Source organism: Athene noctua, chromosome 13, assembly GCF_965140245.1.
Source record: "Athene noctua chromosome 13, bAthNoc1.hap1.1, whole genome shotgun sequence".
In the NCBI taxonomy this organism is placed as follows: Eukaryota; Metazoa; Chordata; class Aves; order Strigiformes; family Strigidae; genus Athene; species Athene noctua.
The window spans coordinates 4,847,582-4,873,827 of record NC_134049.1 but is presented as its reverse complement, the minus strand read 5'-3'; the positions used below and the strand labels follow the sequence as shown (position 1 = coordinate 4,873,827).

The following is a 26,246-nucleotide window of genomic DNA, read 5'->3' as shown; positions in this document are numbered from 1 at the left end:
CCTTTCCCACATTATTGATCATTATCTCCTTCCAAGATTTTGTTTTAGTGAACTTTGACTATTAATCTGTCAAAACACCAACAAACTGCTGCTCCAGTTTCTGTCTTCACATTAAGAGGGCCACCAGTCTCTTCCAAGGAGGATGGAAAGTTGCAGGGTACAGGCACTTCCCGAGAAAGAAAGATGGGTAAGAGAAAGGTAGATGCACAATCCACAGGGAGGAATCATGGCAGAGAAGAGGAGCTGTAAACAACAGAATGAACACTCACATTGTATATTTTACATTTCAGTTAATATTTTAAATGCCTGGAATAAAATAGTCAAAGCAATTATTTGCTACTATCCCATCTCCTTTCCCTATGCATAGAAAAGAACGCTGTTGCAAAGGAGAAAAAAAATAAGATCTAGCAAGGGAAAAGGAGGATATCAGACATTATATGCAAACATGGTGTTATGAAGGATTCTATTACATTTATGGTGCTTTTCCCTCTGTTTTGTTTTTTTTCCTTCTCCTTTGGAGCAGAAGATTGAAGTGACTGACTTGTGAAAGAAAAGGTCCCTTCCTCTGCTGTCCTCAAAATTAATCTCTAATCTTTCAGTAGCATTCTCCTCAGTTCTTGGATAAGAGAAGCACATTACTTTCCTTAAAGAAGCTGTATATTTCCTAGGACACCTGTGCCTTACATGAGCTGGGCTCAAAACACATTTATCTCTTCTCGAACTTTATCAGAAGTCTAATAAATTTTATATATGTGTATACGTATTTATATATGTTAAAAATATATATAGTAAGTAGTCCAAATTCTTAGCTTCCTCCTCTCATAGCATTTTTTTAATACCATTAAGCCTTAGCCTTTGTGATATGAATCCCAATTCTGGAAGCTTTCTGCTTAGCTGAGAGTCCCCACTGTTTACATGGGTATGTCTTTTTGTACTTCATTTCTTTAAACTGAGGTCTTGTATAGACCATTATTTTAACACTGCAGTAGTTTAAGCTTCAATATGAACTCTGCAGAGCCTCTAGAATATAAAAAAATAAAGAGTAATTTCATATTTAAATGTTTTAGCCAGCTGGCTAAAACCACACCTTGAAGCAAGTTATCACAGGCACAGCATGCTAGATACTGAAATCTGAAGTATATAAACCACAAGTAATTGCGTCAACCGCTCCACACAGTATTATTTTATTATTAAGTGGTGATCAAAGCTGGGGACAAGGAACACTCACAATGTGCAACACCACTTTACATAATGAACGGTTCTAAAAAAAACCCCAAAATAACAACAAAAAAACCCAAACAAAAAAAAAAAAAAACAAAAAAAAAAAACAAAAACACACACCCCAAACAACCACTGGTTAATTTTTATCTTACAGAATGTACAGTTTTATTCACTCAACAAGGATTTCTCTCTATTCTTCAGTAGTGAAAGTATTTTCAGTAAAGCATGGATACATCTATGCTGTTTTCATGGAGGAGGCTCCATAATGTTATTAAAACATACTTGGAACTTTTCATTTGGTAAAATTAGACTGTCTCCAGAAGCACTCATGTACACTAATTAACCTTTATCACAACATATTTTATACAGAACTTGCTAACTAGAGAGTCCTGTTTTCAAGTTAGAGATGGGAAAAGAAAGGACAAAAAAAAAAAAAAAAGAGAAAAGAAGGCAAACCAAGAAAAGAACAGAGTAACTGAGAGATATTTCCCATAAACACATAAAGATCACACTAAAAATGTAGGAGCAACTGACACCCAGTATTGCGTTCCCTGTAAGAACTATTACTACATAATGTTTCTGTGATGACCAGGAAAAGGAAGATGATGAGAGGACACTGTTAAGATAAATTAGTTGCAGCAATTAGCTCTAAAAAATACTTCCTTATTGGCTAAAGATCAAGTTAAAAAAAAAGATCAAGTCGGTAGTCAAAAATGGATATGCAAGTTATCAGACTGTTTCAGACAAATTGCCTACTCTTATCAAATTTTTTAATCATCTCTGCAGCATACAAAACTAGACCTCTTAAACTCTGCTTTCAGTAATGGGGCAACTTCTGCTGACTGATCTGCTTTGCCAGTCTATTTTAGGTGGTGTACTACCTTACATGATGGTTACAGGCAACATGGGTCAGGAGCTCTACAGTGAGCTCCGCTGTGCTGCTATTCAAGGAAAAAGGCAAGTGGGTGGGGGAAGGCACTATAAACCCTCCCCCAAAAGCATATGGTCAGATTTTAGCAAAAACCACGAGTAGTATCAATATATAATGAGCTACTTTTCAGCTATTTACTTACTTTCCTTTCAAACTTGCATCTTGAGGAAAAAACCCTTCGCTTTCCAGATTCTCTCCCATGTTCAAATCTCTTAAGCTAAGTAAAAATTATGTCTTACAAGAAAACTGTTAATACAATTCATATTACTCCAGAACTACCTTCATTCTCTTTTTCCTACATGTGAGTTATCTATGAAAATTTCACCACATTAAGACGTCTTAGCAGTCAATGTTGGCAGGATCTTGTCTGCACACCAAAACATCCTCAATTCTACTTTTTGGAAGATGTACTACAGTAACTACTAAGTGCTAGTCCTGATGTAGCCAACAAGGTTTTTGCTCAGTCTTTAAGCTGTGGAGCATTATGCAAGATATTTCATTCTGGTTGTACTGATTTCTGAGCAGACAAAGTTCACTGTGTTTTTCAGTACTTCTGAAAGAACTTCAAGAAACAAAAAGTACATAGATTTGATTCAATAAGCTAGAAGAGATATACTCACTCTGGGATCACGATTAAAGGAAATACTTTAAACTATTTACAATAAGCAAATCCTTTCATAACACTTTCACAAGTGCTGGAATAATTGTAACTGCTATTTGAAACAAAACTTCCACAAGTATTTGCTGAACTAGAAACTCAAGAGAATATGCCCAACCATGGTATTTCTGACTTCTGGAAGTATCCAAATGCCAAAATAATTCCACAGCCTCTTACAAAAGGTAGAAGTTTTACCACAGCCGTTTTAATATTAGCTATTTTTGATTCAGTAACAGCATTAGCACTACAAAGAACCAATAACAGAAATTACTGAAGTGTACCTGTTCAAGATGCAAGAAATTCCTTACATTATTTTTACTAAAATTAATGATGGATATTTTTAGCAAGTCTTCTTGTAGAATGAAACTTTTAACACAAAGCTAACTATAATTTAAGGTTTTGTATATAGCAGGTTACAAATGAAAAGAAGTAGTCAAAGTACAGTATGAGATCAGGTCTCAAAAAAAAACAACCCAACACCTATCACCCCCCACTTCAACTCACCTAAGTGTTTATAGAAGCCTCTTATTCAACATATTAAAATAATAAGATGACTGAGTTCTAGCAAGACAGCAACTGATATACGGTAGTATGGCAAAGCCTGATCAAACTATTGTGAAATTCTCCAAGTTTTCTCAACAAGTTTGGTCTGAACTATTTTCTGTACATTAAGTAAGCCTTCCTGTTTGGCAAGATCTCAAAATAACTTGCATGACCTTCAATGAACACAAGTATGTCAGGTATAAATATACTGTATAGCTGACAATTATGAACTTGTTCATATACAAAAAGATCCCAGTTTATTCTTTCTACTCATTTGTGATACTGTATACTGCTGGAGGTTCATAAATTATAGAGTATTTGTTACAAAACGAAAATTTAACTTATCCCAAATATATCCCTCTTGACCACAGCATAGCAACCCAGCAGTTCTGCTGACAATTTTTCTATAAAACTGACCCACTGGATCAGGAACCTGACCTGGATTAAAAAACAATATTCCAAACTGTGACTTCTGTGGAAGGCTGATAATAAAGATTTCAATTACTGATTGCATAGACCTCAGTTTCAAATTTAGAAGTCATATCACTTTCTACAGCATCTCATATTTCATCTTTCAAAATCTTTGCTTACACCATATGGCAGTTCAATATATGCAATAGTTTTTTAAAGGAAAAGATCTTCCAATTTGATTTGTCCTTTATTTAAAAATAATTAGACTCTATATTCTTTCCCCACCGCCTCCAGTTTTCCAAAAAGCTTAAGTTTCCATTTAGGTAAAAGAAAATACATGGAAAGTTTCAGCAAGCCTGAAAAGAAGAAGATACAGTGGAAACTGTTTGCAGCAGGAATACTCAAACTAGCACTTGCTGCAGAGCAGTCCTATCTGTCTAAGTCGCTTAGAACCAACAAGATAAATTTCAAAACACTTCTAAAAGATGTTCTGTACTACTGAACGTCCTTTAGCTTGTCTATTCAAGGAAATGTCCACTGACAAGTTACTGCTTTTTATGTAACTATACATACTGCGCACACTCTTGGTGATTTACAAGAGGATCTCTTATCTAAGAAACCCAACTCCATTAGCCAAACACGTGCTATACCATGGGACTGAACTGTGATCCCTGCCCAGTCAGCTAACCCCTAGAGCACTGGGCTCCTGCAGCTATAGCTGACAGGCAGAAATTCCAAACAAGCCTTTATCTTACTGCTTTTATACTCAATACGTCTAATAAACCCAAACCACCAGGATGAGTATGATATCCGGTTAAGTTAATGCATATCAAGCAGTTCAGAATTCATAAAACTTCTTGGGGGAAAAGGTGCCATAAATAAAACGCATGCTAGCTCTCACTGCAAAGATTTCCAGCAGGGGTTTCAAACCCGTAAAACCCGAAGAACCCTGCTCCAGGCAAAGTACCTGGACTTGTTCTTAGTACAAATTAACTGAGTGATAATGAAAAAGTGTATCCCAGGATGAGCTAAGTAAATAAGCCACTGTGTATGGGGTGGGGAGTTCTCCAAAAGACAGTTATGTCTACATTTCCTAAATAAAATACCCACAATTTTGTATTAAAAATGCTAGCAGAGCACAACTCAGTTCCTCAAGGAAACATTTATCATTTGAGGAAAGTCTTCAGAACTTCAGCTAACATTAGGTAAATATGCAGATGGTAGAAAGAAAGAAGGTAGGCAGTTTGATGACATACATTTGCTAACATTTGTTTTAAACTCTTGGCTCCAGCAAACCCCAGACATTTAATTTACTTACTTTCCTTGCAATTTAAAATTACATACCTCTGTAATTACTGTTTGGGGTTGTTTTGTTTTTTTAAAGGAAGGGGGGAAGAAAACAAAGCATTTAGCCAGCTAGTATTATGAACTATATTTAAAAGACTCTCTGCTGAAGAATAACAGTGCTGTCTGTCCAGAGAATACACAACACACACAAAAAGCCTACAAAATTTATTCCTGAATCAGTAATTAGAATACCAGTCAGCCTGACCAATTTTTTTAAAGTAACTTCTATAGGAAGTATGGATACATGCAATACTAGAAAGACAAAAAGGCCCAAATATTATCACAGTGCCAAATTATATTTATACAGATTGTTTTAATGCATCCCTGTGAAGTATGTCACTCGAAATGAGGATTGTGCATTAATCTTAAACAGCTGTTTAATCCACTATAAATTAAAACTTTTGCAAAGATATTTTACCTGCTGTTCGCATCAGGATTATTATTATTCTGAAACAAGTACTAGGCTCATCTACAAGAAAAAGTTGTTTCATTTATTTTTTTCCTAAACCCACTGGGGCACCTCTTTGTCACTGAACCTGACCAGCTCTGTCACAGACAGCCCCATGGTGCACGAAAGGTGTCTGCTATGTTGAAGATCCTGTTCTGAGCAGAATGTTCACCTACCTTCACTTCACTCATAAGAAACCAAAGAGCTCTAGCTTTCTGGGTCAAAAGACTTCTCTACTGAAAATACTGCTAAAATGCTGTAAATACATTGTTCAACAGCAAAAAAAAAATACTGATTTTAAATAAAAACTGTTGAGGAAGCAGGGAAGGGGAATTCAGAGACAGCCTTCTGCCAATTCTCCTGCACACTGTATTCAGAAGCAAACCTCAAATGAGCCAGCGAGCAAAGATACCAATCTTCATATCAATGGCTCCCTTAGTGCCGAAAACAAACCTTCAACAATCCTATTCTTTATTAAACAGTTCAGGAGATTTGCTCTGAACAGTTTTCACAGAAATCCAGGTCTCTAACAGAGTAGCTATTGTTTCAACAGTTCTTCTCTGACATAAGGCAGTTCACCACTGAACTCACCCAATGCACACGCAGTTTTGATGCAAGGAATACTCAGGACTCGTCAAAAGGGATTTTTACGGTGCTCTCAAACTTGACAAAAATTATTCCAATGTGCTATTTGGAGAACTGATTTTTTCTGTGAGAATTTTTTCACCATACAATCACAAACCACAAAATTAAGTTGTTTGAGGACGTTTTTTGTCGACTCATTTGATTCAGAAGATCATAAATTCATATACAGATTTAACATTCTGAAGTAATTATTTTTAATCCTGATGCACCAGAATCAAACCCACAGACCCAATATTTTTGGGTTTGAATGTAATAAAAGTGTCCCAATCGACTTTACCCACATTATTGGGAAAGTTATCTCCTAACTGCAATACAGTCTTTCAATAGGAATTCAGAGCAAGTCCAGCATATTTTTCAATAAATTTTTAATAATTTCGGTTAGGCACCCATGTGAAGGTACATGCTCTTCTGCAGTTAGACCAGTCATAAAATTACTCCTCCTTTTTAGAAAGTATTAAATCTTAAAATGTATATACCATCCATACAGGGCATTAAAAAAAAAAAAAAAAAAAAGATATAATTGGAAAATATTTCACAACTGATTCTACAGTATGAGATCTCAGGTTACAATAGAAGACCATCACTTGATTTCAGAAGACACACTCAATTCCCAAATGGCGTTCTCTCAGCTGAGATAATAAAACACCTTCAGATTTAAATGTCCAATTATAACAGATAAAGTAATTAAATAAAATAGCCCAAACCAGAGATTCTGTAAGACTGCGTCAGCACAGCAGGTGGCATGCTGATCCTGAACATGCCTTCAGAAAAGCAGAGTATCAGGGTGGGGGGAGAAATTTATAAAGATTTACTTAGATTTTTATTTCCCAGTTTTCATCAACAGAATTTGGATTTTTGATAGGAAAAGAAAAGACACAGCAGAAGGTAAATCTGTTTCACTGCTGTAAACTGGACTAAGTAGAGTGATTTCAAAATAGCTTTCATTTGCAATCCTCCCAACTAACGAAATAACAAGCTAAAAAAATTTTAGACCTTCTAAAGAACCTACGACTTCCTATGAGTTCCCAGACCAATCACATTTCCACACATTCCATATAGTATTACAAAACATACACCAAAGCTATGATCTAGAAGCAACAAACCACTGAGTTTTCAAAAGGAGATGAAAATAATTCTTTACCCCCTAAATTTGCAACCATGACTGAAAGAAAAGGATAGACAGGGAGCGTGTGGTAGTAACTGCAAGGAAAATATAGCTACAGCTTTTCAGCCAGCATTTGGAACTCTAATACCCACTTTGTTCAATGAGAGATTCAAAAAAAAAAAAAACATGGCAAAAGAACATAGGAATGTTTTCAAACTTGTCATACAGTGCCTGCTTCTTTCTGATACGGTCCCTTGCTCAAAACCCATTTTTAATTATACAGTGAGTCACCCATATAAACTAATCCCGAATCTCTTACATTTTTAAACACACAGCCTACTTCTCCATCCGTATCTCCAGTGCTACAATTTTATAATCTGCATCCTCTTCACCTCTCTCAACATCAATGATTTAGTTGCAGTCTGAAAGTCGTTCTAATCTTACCATTGATGCAGACTGCAAGCCCACACACTCTCTGAAATAAGACCAGCAGGAAGCAGAGTCAGCATACCTACTCACCAGCACACAACAGAAGCGATGCCAAGGCTTTTTAAGTCAGTCAAATAATTTCTGTGGGTTTCTATGGCCACTCTCCCCGGTCCCATCCACAAGGACAGATGGGACACATGGTGAATGGCTGCGAAAACCTCTGCAGTTCCTGACTCACCACATTATCCTTCATATGAATGAATTAGTTTGGTTCATCCCCGACATTTCTGGCAAGTGCTGGGCTTACCTTGCACAGGCCACACAAGGTGTTATGAACAGACAATCCTATAAACTCCGGATTTATTTCAAAAGGAATGAGGCTTGGAGCATACTTTCAGAGGTGAAACAATTCACACGGCCTGGATTTGCTGGCTGTCTTCCCCAGGCAACTTGCAGTCCCTTCCCCATCACACAAGGAATATAAATCACAGATGCAAGAAAGGACTTAGTGGTGGCCACCTCTGGAAATAGAGCAGTAGGAAAAAGGTCCTCTGACCAGCCAAATAATTAATCCTACCCTCAACTTGCTTCCAATTTGTTCCCAGATGAAAAAAGCTCAATTCTGGCAGCATACAGGCTGCAAATTCACTTTACCTAGTGCAAAGGATGTATTTCAGCTTCAGTTGAGCTCAGATTTAAAGAAGGTCCTCCCTTTCTGGTTGATGAAGTGCATGAACATCTGATTAATGCACTATGTGCTGAAGCACATTACAACTACAGAAGCAAGCTGGAAGGGTGGATGTTGTTGGTCTTGCTCTACCACTTCCTTAGCCTGTTCCATTTACAGATCTGACTTATTTTTCATGTTGTACAAAGAAGGGTACTTCTCTATAGTCACAGTGAAGATTTTGGTGCCTGCTAAGTAGCCTATTATTAACTCACTAGAGCAATGGAAACTTGCTATCACTAAGGGATTTTTGACATAGCTAGCCTCAGACAACCCTTTGAATATCTAAAAAACCAACCCAAAACAGGAAGCCTCAGGCCTGCATTTACACTATTACAGATCAATAACACTTCTCTGGTGAGAGGGAAGAGCAAGAGAACATACTAGTGTGCATGTGAAATAGTTGACACCACCAGAGCATTGCAAAGTATGATGAAATTTTTCATAACTTATCTTTAGACACAGTATCAGGGAAAGCCAACTTATTTTTATAATCGAAACTACTAACATTAGGAAAGAGGCCCATCAGCAAACACGCAATCAAAGAACCACGTGAAACAGATTTGGAATTTTATGGTACTCGCTGTACAAGTGAACAAAAAAATAAGTGATTTTTTTTTCTATGTTACACAAGTCATCTCAGAGCAGAAAACTAATATTAGGCCGGTTCCAGGCTAGTATTAAAATATCAGCATTGGACTTGATGCCTGATGGAGAAAGAAGTTAGTCATACAACCCCTGAACTTCCTTTACTTCCTTGGTGAGGGGAACATGCACATTGCTCACAGACAGGATCGTGGAGGTGTGATGGGGTACGTTTTCTTAACTCCTATTCTCCATGTTCTCCCGGCCTGTACACATGTGCACACCAATGTGCCAGTATTTGCTAGCTACAGTAGGGGAAGCAAACATTTTGGTCAACTCTCTACGGTGACCAGACTCTTGGGAGATTAGAATAGGATGCAGAAAGTAGGATGAGCTGGGAGAAAAACATGCCAGAAAAAGAACTTGCTCTAGTACAGTTCACCTACTGTAGAATTACAAAGACTTAAGCATTCAGCTCACTAACAAAGAGCTACTAGATTCAGTTACGCTTTCATTGCCTGTCAAGACAGAGAACTAGCTCTGCTAACAGAGCCAGCCAGATCCACAACTGCTGAAGAGTGCACCTTGAGTACAGCCCGCATCACCAAGCATAAGCAGCCTGACAGCATTCTAGAGACATCCATGTACCTAAACTCTTACCAGAAGATACATCTCCCCACTAAAACGATTTAATTAGTTTCTGTTTACTCTAGAAAAATGCAAAGAAACTTAACTGAGTTTATTTAAGCAAATGTGAAAGCAGGTAATTACTGTCTGAAATATTATACAATGCTTATTTAAGCACTTTAAAAAAAAAATTTCACAGTTGTTTGAGCAGTAGTGTCTTATTTTGTTGATCTCTCATGAGGCTAGACTTACATAAAAATTGAGCTTTCCATCACAACCCCATACTGACTGCTGAAACTTCTTTACAGTGACTTTCCCATCAGCATTCAACCATTTTATTATTTAGCATGTTTTGAAAGTCTCAACTACACTGTTACATTCCTCTTCATGAATATTTATTTTAAATATTATCACCAGAGCTGTAAAACCTACACAATGCAATGTATTGTGAGAGAACATAAAAGTCATTCATTTTATCTCCAAGTCAACGCTCAGGCCACTAAAATGTACCACTTTACTGCACCATTTACCAAAAGCACTACAAAGCTTCCTATCACACTATCCTTCACATGCACACAGCATTGCTAATGAAGATACAAGCACAGACATCCTAATGCCTAACTACTGATTTAAACCTAGCTCTGGCTAGCTCTAATGCAGAGGGAAACAGAAGAATGTCTTTTGGTGCTCCTCCTTTCTCCCTGTCTTCCAAGGTTGCCTCAGCAAGCTCACATCCCCAAGCTGAGTATTCAGATCTCAAAGCAAAAGCACAAAACTCTTATCAAACACTTGTATAGACTTGAGATACTCTGATTCATCAAGCTGGACATTATCAACCAAAACCCATAATAATCTGTGGGGACAAAAACTCCCTTTTTGCTCTAGCAGGGAAAACTCAATATATTTGATAGAAGAAAGATCAAGTCAAGAAAAAAAAAAATCTGAAACATAAAAAAGAGATCCATTCAAAATAACTGTTCACTAATTGAAAGTATAATGAAGCAATGCAGGTTGTACATCCCTAGGATGTACAATTTATTGTCTCAATCTTATCTCTTAATTTGTGTTTATTGCACAGTGACATAGGTGTCCTCTACTTAAGCAGATCAAAGAAACTAGTTTTCAGGTCTTCCACCAAATATCGATGCAGAATTGCAGGTTACACACAGAACTGAACTACCTGCAACACACCTGTGTTAAATACCAGAAAGCCTAAGTAATCACTCAGAAATTAAATATACAATTTTTGGAAATAAAGTAACCTCTTTTTGTTTGTTTTTATGGGGTCGGAAGGAATAACTAATTAAATTGTATTGGGAGATCACACCACCACTTGAATTTTCTGTTTATTATTTCTTCCAGCATACTCACTTCCAGTAAAACTCACCAATGCTGAGTGGTATGTGGCACAAAGGCCTGCCTAAGCTGTACTGGACTTTCCCCCAGTAGGACAGAGGAGCCTGAGGTGTAAGGAGTGAAGACTCATTCTAGAGAAACAAAAGACAACAGTGAGGTGGAAGTCCTGGCTACAGAGCAAAGCCAAGATACATAGGGGAAATATTTGCTTTAACAGATGAAGTTCTTCAATTATACAGCGAGGGTGCAGTTAGAGAAGAAAAGCTGAGCAAGTTACTACTCTGCCCTCCCACCCGTTCTCCTGCGACTTCCCTCCCACCAGCAGTTGCACACTAGCCCTTTGGTGAGTGACTGAGCTCCCTAAATCAGCACATTATTTCCAGGAAAAAAAAAAAAAGAGCAGGTAGCTCTGATATCAAAATGAACTGATTCAGATGCAAACTGGCCAGAAAACTAAGGCACATGAAAGGACCACATGGCCATGATCAGGGTGGGACAAGGGAAATAGCACATCCCCTTAGGTAGCAGTAAGATACTGGGTTAGCAAAACAGCTGCACTGGTCTAAGCATACTGTCAAGGTCCATCAAAATAATCCCCCAAAGCACACTCACTCCAGGCATCCAGGAAGACTACAGATCTGTCACACAAAACGGCAATCTTTCTAAGCATCTGTATCCTGATGTTCAGGAAGGAAAGGAAGATAAGACAGTACTATTTTATTTCTTGGAGAGCTGCCAATGAAGCAAGAACGTGTTGCCTAAGGTCACATTTTAGGTGGGCAGATACCCTGGGTTTGAGAATAGCACCCATTCTCATTTGGCACAGAAGATGCTTTTTCCTAACTGATGGTATAATTAAAACCCAACATTAATTACAAAAGATTTTTCTTGTCCTACATGCAAGATCTTTACATTTCTCAGAAAAAAACTGAAAAATTCAGTAACGACACCCAAGAGGACAGTCAAAAAGACTAACCTTATCTTAGCAGTGCTAATTTTTCTGCATCCTCTCTGCAGAGAGGAAAGAGCTGCTCTGAATCCCCCTCAGTCTTCAACTGAGCAAGCCTAGGGACTCACTGCCTCATTAGCTTTTGAGAATAATCCTCCCCCTCTCTGCCAAGCCTTACCTGTATTCTGCAGATTGTCTATACGCATGTGACCAGAAAACATTTTTCTACAACCTGAAAACAGGATTTTTCTGAAGGCAGGACAAGTCTCAGTCTTGCTCATTTTCTATAGCAGGAAGAAAGTGTAGCCCAGAGTTTACTGTATCACGTTGTCCAGCAAAGTACTACGATTATACTTAGTACCAAATATTTCTCTCACGGGCTACAAAACACCAAACACAAGATGATGCACTCAAACAATGACTTGTTTGTTAGCAGCCTGCATCACTGCAGAATGTTCACCCGTAACACTAGCTGGCAGCCCAAACCGTGACAAGGATGAGTGTTTTCTGCCATCTTTCCCTATATAAGCAACATAAAAAGACCACCTTGCTTCACTAATGCATTTGAAATAATTAGAGAATTTTAAGAGTGAAGAGTCCCCTACATACAGAGGTAGGAAAAACTACATGCATATAAACTGTGTTTTTTCCTCAGCTGAAAACTTAGAGGATTTTTCTGTGTAAGATTTTTATTTAAAAAAAAAACCCAACAAAACAACAAGAATAAGACAGAGCAATTGCTTCATGAGGCAAAGGCATGCATTTTCATCAAGTGCATTTCTGAATAAAAGGACAAAGGTTAGTTAAGGGGATATTTCTGCTTTTCAATGCCTCTGGCTGCAAGGCCAGTTAATGCCAGTTTAAAAGATTAAAGTCCATCCCAACCTCCACATCTTTGCTTAGTGCCCCTCACACAGGCCAAAGCAAGTGCTCTCAGGGCTGTCCTGTGGGCTCGTCTGCAGCATAACCCCAAGAACATCTTCAGCAGCAGAATTAAGAAGTTGGTAAACTACAGCCTGTGAAATCAGGAGGAGTGTGAGAGCCTCTTCCAACTAGTTCTGCATCCAAAGGCATTGCAACATCAGACGATGCTAAGTTCCTAGAAAGTTGTCTGGGATATTTGTCAGCTACGGTATCGGTGATTCAATACTCTTTCCCTACTGTGAGATTACTATCACGAGCAGGAATTCCTTCAAGATCAATCACTCTCAAGCTTTTTGGCCAGAAGATAACCCTCAGCCATGCACTCTTCTAATACCTTCAGCTGAAGTTTTATTAAATTTGCTGTTTAACTGAATCCTAAAAACTACAGTTCTGACAGTATCACAGCCAGGGAACACAGGAGAAGCTGGTAAGACTCTGACATTTAAAACATCATTAACTGCACCTACTCTTGTAGATTAACTGATTTTTATAATTGAAGAGAAAGTTGATTAACAGTTCTGTAATTACACAACTGGTATTTTTAGGCTCCAATCACGCCACTTAAGCACGTACATAATTTAACCTATTCAGGTGACTGAAGTTATTCCTGACTAAATACTTGCATGACTGCAGCAGCCACAGGGACAGGCTTTGAAAGGAAAATGAGCTTTTTCAGACTGGCTCTAGCTACAAACTAGTACACCTGATTGAGTTTACTACACAAACCATGTCGTACATCAGCATGACTGTCCTTGAACCTGGCCACATGGCTGCGTGCTGAGCTCTATCTGATACATCAGTAGAATACAGCTTCACTCTCTCCTACCCCAAAGGAATAGGTTCAGCTTCTTGAGAAAGTTAATCAGGAATGGGAATAGCACTAAAAAGAAAATAAGCAGCATGTTAAGAACATAGAGGGAAAAAAAGAATCTAGCTATATTTTGTTATGCAAGACAAGTTACCAGCAGTGGATCATTTGCCAACAGAAATAACTTGATGGGAGAGGTCAAACTCATCGTGATGCAGCTCAGTTCAGAGACTACAGCACAGCGTATCTGGTAAAAAAGCTACCTTACATCTGGTAGCACACATTCAGAAAAAAAGGTCAAGAAAAACATCCTCCGTAAAGAAAAATTTAGATACAAAAGCATTCAAGCATAGCTACTACATGCCTGCAGTACAATTGACAAGGTCTCCAATGCAATTTGGTTTACACTTTGAAGAGGCTACAGAACCTGACTTGTGATGGCACAGTTCCACCCATGCCTGCACACAAGGCTGCAGGACTTCGAAAACACTCATGTACAGAGTAACCAAACATTTACTAATATGATGGCACAAGTCAACTCTTTTAAGCACTCGGAGCAAGCTTCCAAACCAGCCTCACAGCTCATGTAAAGTCAGGGGTGCCACAAACTCATTTTCCTAAGCCTCTACACATGATCCCACCCTATCTCATACCAGCACCAGCATTTATGCAGTCACATGGAGAGCTGATTCAGGGAAATGACCAACGAAATAATCCTCACACACAAAAAAAAAAAAAAAAAAAAAAGGTGATTAGATGTTTACCCAATTCAGATCCCCGAAACAGTGACTGAGCACAGAGGGAAGCATAAAGGGCCAGCGGATGGGTGATAGCCAGGTCTTAAAAGAGTTTAGACTGGATTACAACCACACCTTTAAGAAGGCTTTTGGCAGATTTGGGAGTGGCTAGTAAAGATGCTATGGACTTGAACATCAACCCTGCCCTGTATCTGAGATTATTACCCTTCAACACACATGCATCCACGCCTCAAGCACTCTAGGTCAGTCCTAGGAATTATATTGTCAATGAAGTGAGTAATAGTGGGAAGATCTGGACTGCTAAGTAATACTCATTCTAAAAGCGCTAGTCTGAGTCTAGAAATTTTTAGGCAATAAATGCTTGAGAAACACAGTATTCCTAACAGCATAACTAGAAATTCATTCGCAGAAAGCATAAATTTAAATTTTAAAAGTCAAGTTTGCCAAGTCCACATTTCACAAAACCCGATTACCACTTTGCAGTATTAGGATTAGAAAATCTTAGCAGGTATTAGGATAAGAGCCGCCAGCCAAGGACATCTTGCACCCAGCACAAGTCAGGGGACTAACAAAGCGAAAACATCCTTTCTGTTTGTCTTTCAGCAAAGGTGACAAGAATCAAGAAGATAAGATTAAGAAAATAAGTGCCTCTTTGGGTAGAGGTAAGTGGGAACAACCCACGAACAAAGGCTGGTATTCAATTGCAATAACCATTGATTGAAGACTAAGCTGTAACAGACACTTTCCCAGGCTTTGAAGATTACAGTTATATTATGGTGAAAGACTGAACACCTAGATTAAGTTAATTTAGAGCGGTAACTGAGAAAGTATTCTCAAGCAGGAACGTCTATGACACCAAAAATAAACTACTGTATTCAGGCTGTCAGTAAAAAATAAAAACGAAAAATAAAAATCAGCAAACCAGAACTTAATAGAAATATGTCAATTTTCAGAACTTGCAGGGTTTGGGTTTTTTTAAATCTCATTTCATTAGTAGTAAACAACTAAAGGAAGAATCCAACAGCATGGGAAGTCATCCACACCAGGCTTTGGGATCCATGAGTAAGAAGCAAAAAGCCTGACCAGGTGTGTTGGGTTCGTGACTGAAGAGCTGTGGCCCGTGGGAGGGACCCATACTGGAGCAGTTCATGAAGAGCTGCAACCTGTGGAAAGGACCCACGTTAGAAAAAGTTTGTGGAGGGCTGTCTCCCATAGGAAACACTGGAGCAGGTGAGAGTGTGAGGAGTCCTCCCCCTACGGAGAAAGGAGCAGCAGAAACAACGTGAGACAAACCGATCACAACTCCCACTCCCCACCCCCTGCACTGCTGGAGGGGGGAGAAGGTGGAGAAATTGGGAGCAAAGCTGAGCTCAGGAAGATAGGAAAAGGGGGGGGGAGAAGGGTGTTTTTAAGATGTGGTAATACTTCTTACTGTCCTACTCTGTTTAAGTGGTGGTGTTTGAATTAAATTGATGTTCTTTCTCTTCCCCTAACGAGTCTGTCTTTTGTCCATGACCATAAGAGGTGAGTCATCCCTTCACATTCTTATCCCCATTCCTGAGCCTTTTGATTTTATTTTCTCCTTCCCATTCCTGGGGGGGGGAAGGAGTGAGCAGCTCCATTGTGCTCAGTTGCCCTCTGGGCTCCAACCCTGACACTAGGCTGCCACAGACCTTGAAATATCTCCAAAGCTCTCCCACTCGAAACGAGGCCTCCCAAATTATTACTGTATTACTAGCAGTATAGACACTGGTAAGATTCACACGTGGATAATTTTCAGATGTAGACAAACTATATGCACACATCTACCTATACTCTTTGAAACTGTATTAGCCAGTTGCATACCCTTTGCAAAACACATGATGTGCATTTAAACAAAATAAGCACTTCATGGTGGGCTGTATCTGAATGTGAACTAGTTATCTCCAGGGACAGGTTGAAGATAAAGTAGCAATAAAGCTTTGCAGAGGGTTTAAAATAGCTGTTCCTGAAGTGGGATGATCCTGTGAAAACATTAGTTGTCAAACTACTCACAACAGAGTACCAAGTTTATTACTGAATCAGCCTCTAAAACTCAAAATTCTGCAGCTGTAGAAAATCAACAGGTATGCTAGCACACATAGCACATACCATCCTCCTCCAGCTGAAATCAAATGAAATAAAGATGGGTTGGGATACAGTAACTCATATTTGCCATACACACAGACAGTTCAAACATTTCAGAAAATCTAACAGTAGAAAATGCGTGAAACAGCTTGAGTTAGAATGAGTTTGTAAGAGTCTTTAGGAAAAAATTATAGTGTTCTAACATAAATATTAAACAATCTATAACTCTGATGTGACTGCTAGCATTTAACAAAAAATCAAACAACAAAAACAACATGGAGAAATTCCCAGAAATAAGGTTTAATCGTAGACTGGTTTGGGTTGGAAGGGACCTTAAAGATCATCTAGTTCCACCCTCCTGCCATGGGCAGGGCCACCTTCCACTAGCCCAGGTTGCCCAAAGCCCCGTCCAACCCGGCCTTGAACCCTGCCAGGGAGGGGGCAGCCACAGCTGCTCTGGGCAACCTGGGCCAGGGCCTCACCACCCTCACAGGGAAGAATTGCTTCCTTATGTCTAATCTAGATCCACGATCTAAGACCATTACCCCTCACCCTATCCCTACACCCCCTGATAACGAGTCCCTCCCCATCTTCCCTGCAGCCCCTTTAAGCACGGGGAGGCCGCTATAAGCTCTCCCCGGAGCCTTCTCTTCTCCAGGCTGAACACCCCCAACTCTCTCAGCCTGGCCTCACAGGGGAGGGGCTCCAGCCCCCTGAGCATCTGCGTGGCCTCCTCTGGACCTGCTCCAGCAGGTCCATGTCCTTCTGATGTTGAGGGCCCCAGAGCTGGACCCAGCCCTGCAGGGGGGTCTCACAAGAGCAGAGTAGAGGGGGAGAATCCCCTCCCTCGCCCTGCTGCCCACACTGCTCTGGGTGCAGCCCAGGATACCGTTGGCTTTCTGGGCTGCCAGCGCACATTGCTGGCTCACACTCAGTTTTCCATCCACTGACACCCCCAAGTCCTTCTCCTCGGGGCTGCTCTCAATCCACTCCTCCCCCAGCCTGTGTTTGTGCTGGGGATTGCCCCGACCCATGGGCAGGACCTTGCCCTTGGCCTTGTTGAACTCCATGAGGTTGGCACGGCCCCACCTCTCCAGCCTGTCCAGGCCCCTCTGGATGGCCCATCCCTTCCCTCCAGCGTGTCGACCCCCCCACACAGCTTGGTGTCGTTGCCAAACTTGCTGAGGGTGCCTCGATCCCACTGCCCGTGTCCCCAACAAAGATGTCAAACAGCGCCGGTCCCAGCCCCGACCCCTGAGGACGCCACTCGTCACCGCTCTCCACAGGACATCGAGCTGCTCACCACAACTCTTTGAGCGTGACCATCCAGCCAATTCCTTCTCCACCAAGTGCTCCGTCTGTCACATCCATGTCTCTCCAGTTCAGAGACAAGGATGTTGTGTGGGACAGTGTCAGATGCTTTGCACAAGTCCAGGTAGATGATGTCGGTTGCTCTTCCCTTACCCACCAACGCTGTAACCCCACTGTAGAAGGCCACCAAAGCTGTCAGGCACGATTTGCCCTTATTGAAGCCATGCTGGCTGTCACCACTTGCCTCCTCATTTCCATGTGCCCTAGCAGAGTTTCCAGGAGGATCCACTCCATGATCTTGTTTGGCACAGAGGTGAGACTGACTGGCATGTAGTCCCCTGGGTGCCCTTTGTTTCCCTTTTTAAAAATGGGGGTTATGTTTCCCCTTTTCCAGTCAGTGGGAACTTCACTGGACTGCCATGATGTCTCAAATATGATGGACAGTGGCTTAGCCACTTCCCTCAGGACCCGTGGATGCATCTCATCAGGTCCCATGGACTTGTGCACCTTCAGGTTCTTTGGATGGTCTCAAACCTGATCTTTTCCCACAGTGGGTGGTTCTTCATTCTCCCCCGTCTCTGCCTTTGCCGTCTGTGTCTTGGGTGGTGTGGCTGGAGCCCTTGCTGGTGAAGACTGAGGCAAAATGTTGTTGAGTACCTCAGCCTTCTCCATATCCCAGGTGACCAAGTCTCCCTCTTCCTTCCGAAGGCAGAGCACATTTTCCCTAGTCTTCCTTTTATCACCAATGTACCTACAGAAGCTTTAATGTTGCCCTTGACATCCCTGGCCAGATTTAATTCTATCAGGTGGCTTTGGCCCTCCTAACCTGATCCCTGGCCACTCAGAGTTTCTGTGTTCCTTCCAGGCTGCCTGTCCTTGCTTCCACCCTCTGTAGGCTTTCTTGTTCTGTCTGAGCTTGTCCAGGAGCTCCTTGTCCATCCATGCAGGCCTCCTGGTGTTTTTACCTGACCTCCTCTTTGTTGGGATGCATTGCTCCTGAGCTTGGCAGAGGCAATCCTTGAATAAAAACCAGCTTTCTGGGCCCCTCTTCACTCCAGGGCTTTATCCCATGGTACTCTAGCACCTCAGTAATATATGAACTTTGCTTTAGTTAAGGGAAAAAAAATGCCTGATTTATAAACAAGTTCAATTCGCTTTAACACGCTGTCAGTTTGTTACCATACTTTAAACTCTCCTCGGTAATCAACCACCACTATATTATTATCCTGCAACATCCTCATAGCATATGTTGTCAAAGCATTTTCCAGTGTTAAATATCCTAGTCCTTTCATAAGACAGCTTTTAGGAACTATCAGCACCACAGTTATTTTTTCCCCCTGTATTTCCCGTATGTTTAGAACATTTTTCACCCAATCCTTGGGAAGGAAAAAAAAAAAATGTATACAGTTAAGTATAACGATGCTATTTATCCCAGTTTCTCTCTTGGTTTTTATTTCATTATCCCATCAGAAGTTCACTGGCCTTTCCTTCTTGGAAAGAACCAAGAGGTAAGAAATTTCCTCTGCTCACCTAACAGCGATTAGACAACCTGCGTGGTCCCTACTTCTGTGCGAGAATTACAGCAGCTGCGGAGAAAAACAAACTCGAGCTGTACTGTGGTTCCAGCAAACCCAGTAGTTAGAGAAAGTGGCTCACACCCTGCTTTAAAAGGGCTCACATCCACTTCACATCCTAAGCCAAATACAGGTATAAAAAAGGCTGAACAAACCTCACCACTCCTCAAAAAAATAACATTCCCTCTGTCAGTGCAACAGCTGTGAATGAGACCGGTCTCTGAAACACTGCTGCTCGGGCCCGCGGTGCCATCCAGTCAGATGCAATGGTTCGGCGTGCCAGGCAATGCTGGTTTAATGACCAGCTGCTACCAAAAGGACTAGTCACCTCCTGCACATTCTACCTCCCCTCTTGTGCAGCAGCACTGATGCTCAGCTAATCCTGTGCCAAGCCAGGTCAGGAAGCAAAGCTTGCCAATAAAAAGGTTTTGGGGGTTTACTTTTTCTGTTCTTCTCTCAGATTAGCTTGCTATTACTTGAAATACAAAAACATATACAGTTCAAGTAAAAGAAAAGCTAAGCTTAAAGTAATAAAAATAACAGAAACCAAGGATTGGGTAGATCATTTTTGGTAGAGATCGTATCACGATACATTAACATGCCACTATTACCAGCACATTCCCATTATGTGAGCAAAAGAGATGGGATTAAATCAAATCAAAGACAATAACAAGATTGCAGAAAATACAAGAGAGGACAAAGAAGGTTTCAGGCCAGGGAACATGAAGAAAGCATGCCACAAACTTTGTTCAAGTTTTACCAGAGGTCAGGTCAGTATCACTATTTTTTGTAGAAATAACGAAGCATATAGACCCATTTGTCAGTGGCCACCACTACTTGTCAGTATCAGAGTGAAGAAGTGACATTATCTTTAATAATCATACATGTATCTTATCCAAATACACACAGACTGAGATTATTCTGTAACTTCTCTGCTGCAAAGCCAGCTGCTGGAATTTCAACCAGTGAAGCTAAAATGCACCAAGACAGAATTATTCACATTAGAAACAAGAAACATTTACCTCAAAGGCAAAACTTCAGTTCTGAAAAACACACACATTGATTTTACTGTCAGTTTGCCTTTTTTAAAGTAGGACAAAAGAACAGAACTAATGTTACTTGTTTCAGCAAATTAATGTGGCACGCAAATATTGCGGCCAAAGTAGACAGAGTTAACGGAAATGAGGGATTCCAAAAGAAATAAATATCTGTTAAAAAAAAGAGATACATTTTTCAGGTTAAGTATATTAGCATGACAAGTATAATTTCATTGTCATTATTTTTCAAAGCATAAGCCACAATTTCAAAATCCAATCTCAAGTCTTCAAAGCCTGGAACTTCAAATGTGGGCTTCAGACAATATGCTGACAGCATCAGAAGTTTAGTAAAACTGTCACTGCTAGTATAGCTATGTATTGTACTAATTAGGCTAATCAAGGTCTTTCTGGGAAAAAGACTTACACTATAAAAGCATCTGCTTCCCTTCAGACACACTTTTTGACAAGTCCTCTTAGAGAAGTATTTGCAACACTACTTGTGTAAAAATCAACAGACCAATATGGCCAAACCCTATTATGTCACCATCAATTATTTAAGTTCTAAATAACATTGGTTTGTTTAGAAAATACTCATCTCTCACGACTGTCCACAAGGAGTGAACAGTTAATAGAAATGCACCTCATGAAGGGACATGAAAGAGAAGCAGGAAAAGTTTGGGTGTTGGTGCAAAGCTTCCAGGAAAGGGAAGCACAGCAAGTGGTAAAGATAACTATGAGAAAATGAGAGGAGTTTGGATGCTGCAGTCTATCACCAGCAGAGCAGAGAAAGCAGGACTGATGTGATAAGACAAAAAGGTAAGGCAGCAAGCCTAGAGTTACACAGAGCCTCAAGGGACAAGAAAATAAATGAAAGTTTAAAACACAATGGAGTACCTCTATCCAAGGTAATCCGCGTAGGGAGGTAGACAATCTGATAGAGTATCTTTAAATATAAGCAAGATAACTGTTAAATGCAAGGTGAAGTTTCAAGGTGCCTTTATATGACAAGTGAAAATTACCCTTCCATTCCTGAGCTCAAGCAAGCAAGCAAGCAAAAAAAAAAAAAAAAAAAAAATCAAAGTAACACATCAGGAAACTAAGGTACAAACAGTGCAAAACCAGCCTAAACAGTTCCACATGCACAAAGGTTTTTTTTTCCCCACTTTAAATAGCAAAGTCAAGAATGGCCTCATACCAGAAGGTATGAAGGATGATCTAGCAGACACTTATCTCACCCACACAGACACATAAAAAAAAAGACTGAACTCCCGGAATTGCCACACTGAACAAGTCACTCTTTAGAATAATTCCTGATTTAATGTTGGACACTGTCCAGCAATTATTCCAAATTGCTAAATAATCGTGGAACAGCAGGGAAATATTTAACAAAATGAACTCGCATAAAACCTCCAATATTCAACTCAGACAAAACACCTGTTAAACAGCGGTTTCAAAATACCTGATAAACACGTGGCAAGTATAACACATTGCAAACACATCACGTTGCCAGAAAAACTGCAAAGCTACGATCGGCTTACAAATCCATAACGGTTAAAAGCAATCTGTACGTTCCTAGGCTATGTCAGCACCCACAAAACACCAGAACTAAAAAAAAAAACACCCCAAAACCAGAACAATCACCCTCCCCACACTAAAGAAAAGCCCTTCAGTTGAGAAGAGCAAGTACCACACAAGTGGGAGATGCCAAGTACTCTTTCAAGTCAGAAGGGAAGGTTGCACTTTCAGCTTCTTCCTAGAAGAGTGCTGGATTTGCAGATTCTAGAAAAAGACAGCCCACATTTCTACACAGCTTACAGATACAGCCAGAAAGGGAAGGTTCGTGGGTATGAATCCCTGTGGCTTTGAACAGTATCCTGTGAAATGAAACGGCTTTATTTAAAATGAAATAAAGCATTTGACTAGAAGTTCGAGCAGACTGCAGAAATCCACAGACTTACGCCCCACACTTAAGACTTTCAAAATTATTTAAAAGCATTTGATATGGCGGGTAAACGCTGTAAACAGCAATTAAGGAAAAAAGTTATAGGGATAAAGAACCGATCAGCAGCCAGAAAAAGAAAAGAGCTGGAATTAAAACTGTGTTTTCTTTGTAGAAGCTCGTACACCTCTTCGTAAGGCTTATGCGCTCCCTTGTAGATGGCGACGCGTAGAAACTGTAAAAATTCAGCAGGTAGAAGCTGAGAGGGGCAGGAGCTGCATCCCGAGAACCGCAGAGCCCGCCGCCGGTGCGGGGACAAAACCCCACGCAGCGCCCAGAGAGCACTGAGCGGGCGGGCACGATCCTCCGCCGCGGGACCGGCTGCCCCGGGGGGGCGGAGGGCAGCGGCCGGCCCCGCGCCGGGCCGGCGGCAGCAGCAGGGCGGCGGTGGCTCGGCCCCGCGGGCACCACGCGAGGCGGCTCCAGAAATGCCGCGCGGCGGCGGGAGCCTCGCCCCGGCGGCCGGGGTCAGCGCCGGCCGGGAGCCGCCGGGAGCCTCCGGGCACGGAGGGGGGTGACGCCGGGGCGCCCCGCCGGCCCTCAGCGGCCGCGGCTCCGCGCGCCGACGGGCCCGAGCCCGCGCCTCCCCTTCCGGGCCGGAGGTGACACCCGGCGGGGTCCCTCCGCCGCGGCACCCCGGAGGGGGCGGGCTGGGCAGCGCCGCCGCGGCGAGGGGCGAGCCCGGGGGCCAGGGCGGCCGCGCCGGAGCGGGACGGCCGCGGCAGGCGGCGACCCGGAGCGGGCGGCCGGGACGGGTCTGACCCGGCGGCCGGCGCCCCCGGCCCGCCGCTCCCCCCCCCCCCGGCCCGCCGCCGCCCTCACCATTCTCCTCAGGGCCGGGCTGGGTCTCGGCGCCGACTCTGGCTCTCCCCGCGCCGGGCAGCTCCTGCTCGTGGTTCGGCGTCGGCGGTGGCGGGGCCTGTCTCCATCTATCGGGGCTGAGCTCGGCGGCCGCGGCGGGCTGGCTGGGGAGGAGCCGGGCGAGGACAGCGCTCCGGGGGCGAGGGGAAGCGCGGGGAGAGGAGGACGGCGCTGCCTCGGCTCCGCACCGGGACCCAGCGCTAGCGGCAGCCTCGGCCCGGCGGCCCTTTCTCATAATTGTGCGACTCGGCCGGCGGAGAGCCGCGGCGCTGCCGCGTCAGCGCGCACCGCCCCCGGGAGGAGGGGGCCGCCCTGCCCGCCGCGCCGGGCCCCCTCAGGGCGGCGGGGAGCCGAGGGGAGGGCGGCGGCGGCCGCGGCCTCTGCCCACAGGGCGGGGGAGAGCGGGGGGGGGGCCCTGAGCCGCCTCCCGAAGTGCCCCGAAGATGGCTGCGCGCTGCCGGCGGGCAGGCGCTGCGAGCGGAGCCTCCCGGGCCGGCTGGACCCGCGCGGCTCAAGGCGGGACGCTCCGCTCCCAGAGCCCGCGGCGGCGCGGGCCGAGGAATGTCACGGCGGAGCGGGCCGCGCGTGGGTAAATCACGGGTAGTGGTGCCTCGGGGGGGTCACCCGGCCTCACCCATCACCTCAGCCGCCCAACGGGGAGCAGAGCGAGTGCAGACGGGTTCGAGCGTTGCTCGCGGGCCGTGGTCACGCGTGGCAGTGCCGCCATTAACGTCGTGTCAAACAGATTTTGTAACTCGGCCTGAGCGAAAGTAGAGGAAAGTTCATGCTTGGAGGGGAGGGGGGGGAAGACGAGGACGCATTTCTTCAATAAGATCAGGAACTGCCCAGCGCAGGAGCCTGGTCTGCTGTCTGTGTCTGCAATCGGCAAACTTTGAGAATCGGTATCACAAATTACTCGTGGGAGTAATTTCCACTACAGGTTTCATTACGTATCTTTTACAACAGTGTACTAGCACAAACAGCGTCTGTAAGGGGGGGGGGGGGGGGGGAAGATTTGGCTCAAATTATTTAAATATTCAAAATTTGGATTCAAAAATTTATTCCTTAAATAGGAAAAATAACGACTTCCTAGAAAAAAAAAAATCAGAAATGTATGTCTAATGTTAATGGTATTAATTTTTCTTTAAGACATATGCAATTAGATGGCTCAGTGTTTTCCTTTGCAATGGAAATACGGTTCAAAAGTGAGTTAAATCAGGCTCAGAGGTCCTGGTACCATTTCTAAAATGCCATAGCCGAGAGCGGTAATTTTGTATAAACTCAGAACACCCAGATTCATTTCAAATCTTTCATTGGCGGAGCCTTATCATTTGCGCTGCTGTGACACGATGTTGAAGCAGGTATCGTCCGTCTCCCCTTGCTGCCGAAAGCCAACGTTAACTCCGCATCGCGCTGGGCTGAGAGACAGGCGAGCGTGCGCTCGGACCTGAACCATGGGTTTGTGCCTCGCAGGATAACCGAGCTCTGCACGCACAGTCCAAAACTCGGAGCCTCGGTGTGACACAGACGGCCTCTGAGGGTAAGTCTGAGGCTCAGTACGCCACCACGTTTACTAGACCCACCGCAACGGTGAGAAAGGGATGATCAAAAAAATCAAGCATTAAAAAACAAAGCAGCAGAACTGGCAGCTGCTAGTTTAAACTGAGGATGAAACAAGAAACAAAACGTCCTCGTGTGAACAGCCAGTCAGCAGAGGAGCGCAGTACTGAATTCTGGTAGCAGAACCATTTGTAGCAGAACCATTTGCTGCCAACAACAGGCGCAAATTTGCGAAGACCCAAGCAACTGCGGGCATTCAGCTCCACATTAGGGTGTTGCTGGAGGGGAACTCCTAACGCTTGCTTTTAGTTAAGGTCAGAAGAATTTGTGCTATCTCACAGAGGAATGAAAATTAGGCTCCTAGGACTCTTAATTTCCATTGAATAGGAAAACCGGGTATTTCCAGGGAAAACTTAAATTAGTTCTGGGTACAAGATCTCACAACTATCAGGCTAAATTCACTCTCTTACTGCAGCAGAAATCCCAAGCGTGCTGATCCGCAGCTACTTGTTCCCGCCCGCATTCCCATGTGCTAGTGCTGGTTCTTGGCTTACGGAACAAGAAGAAGTGGAAGCCCGGTAAAATTTTCTGGAGTTGGTTTAAGAACTTTCCAAAGGAAAGCAGAGAAAATGGGGGATTTCTGAATTCTTCAGCTAACACTATAAGGCATTTCTGACAAACTACCGCATTCCTGCTTCCTCTCTTTTTCTTTTTCCCATTTCTAGTTAATTATTTAAACTTCACCTTCTCACATCCCATGAGAAGTTAACGAGCAAGTTCTTCTATGATTAGGTCCCTCATCTCATCTCACAGCAATATTTGGGCTGTAATGACTTGATTCTCACGGTTATCATGTTGGCCTCTAAGTTTAATATTTGTAAATTCAAGAGCTAGAAGGAGCAAGTGAATTGGGAAAAAGTAGCTGGAGGCCAGCCTGGGCATGCGACTTCTCTGGTACAAGCTATTGTTTTAGGAGAACATGCTTGAGGTGAGGAATTTTCCATGCCTTTTTTCCTGTTGATCCTGCAAAACTGTAAAGAGATTGACATCAAATTGTTTGAGAGTTAAACTGTTTGTGATAAGCTTAGATGGAGAGACAGCACATTGTTTCACTGGAACAGCTTGTGAAGAAAATGAAGGGAAAATGAGTCATCGACATCCTCTCTGCCTCACTCTGTCTGGGAGAGCGTCAGCCTTCAGTGTTGTGAAGGGGGGGGCAGGACATAGCACCACAGTGAAATACATCCCTGTGACCTGGGAGAGATGGCACATGGCACAAGGAAGTCACCTTCTATCCTTTTATTACGTTGATCTGCCATACAGAAC

The 26,246-nt window shown here is 42.7% G+C and overlaps 1 protein-coding gene across 1 annotated transcript in view; it reads right to left on the bottom strand.

Annotated features, from left to right (window-relative positions):
• Positions 1-23,426, bottom strand: part of TRPM7 (transient receptor potential cation channel subfamily M member 7) — a 61,798-nt gene extending 38,372 nt beyond the window's left edge. Inside the window, exon 1 of the mRNA XM_074917651.1 lies at positions 23,322-23,426. Coding sequence (XP_074773752.1) covers positions 23,322-23,324 — 3 coding nt within the window. The 5' untranslated portion in view covers positions 23,325-23,426. The remainder of the gene's footprint in view (positions 1-23,321) is intronic.
• Between the last annotated feature and the right edge of the window lie 2,820 nt (positions 23,427-26,246).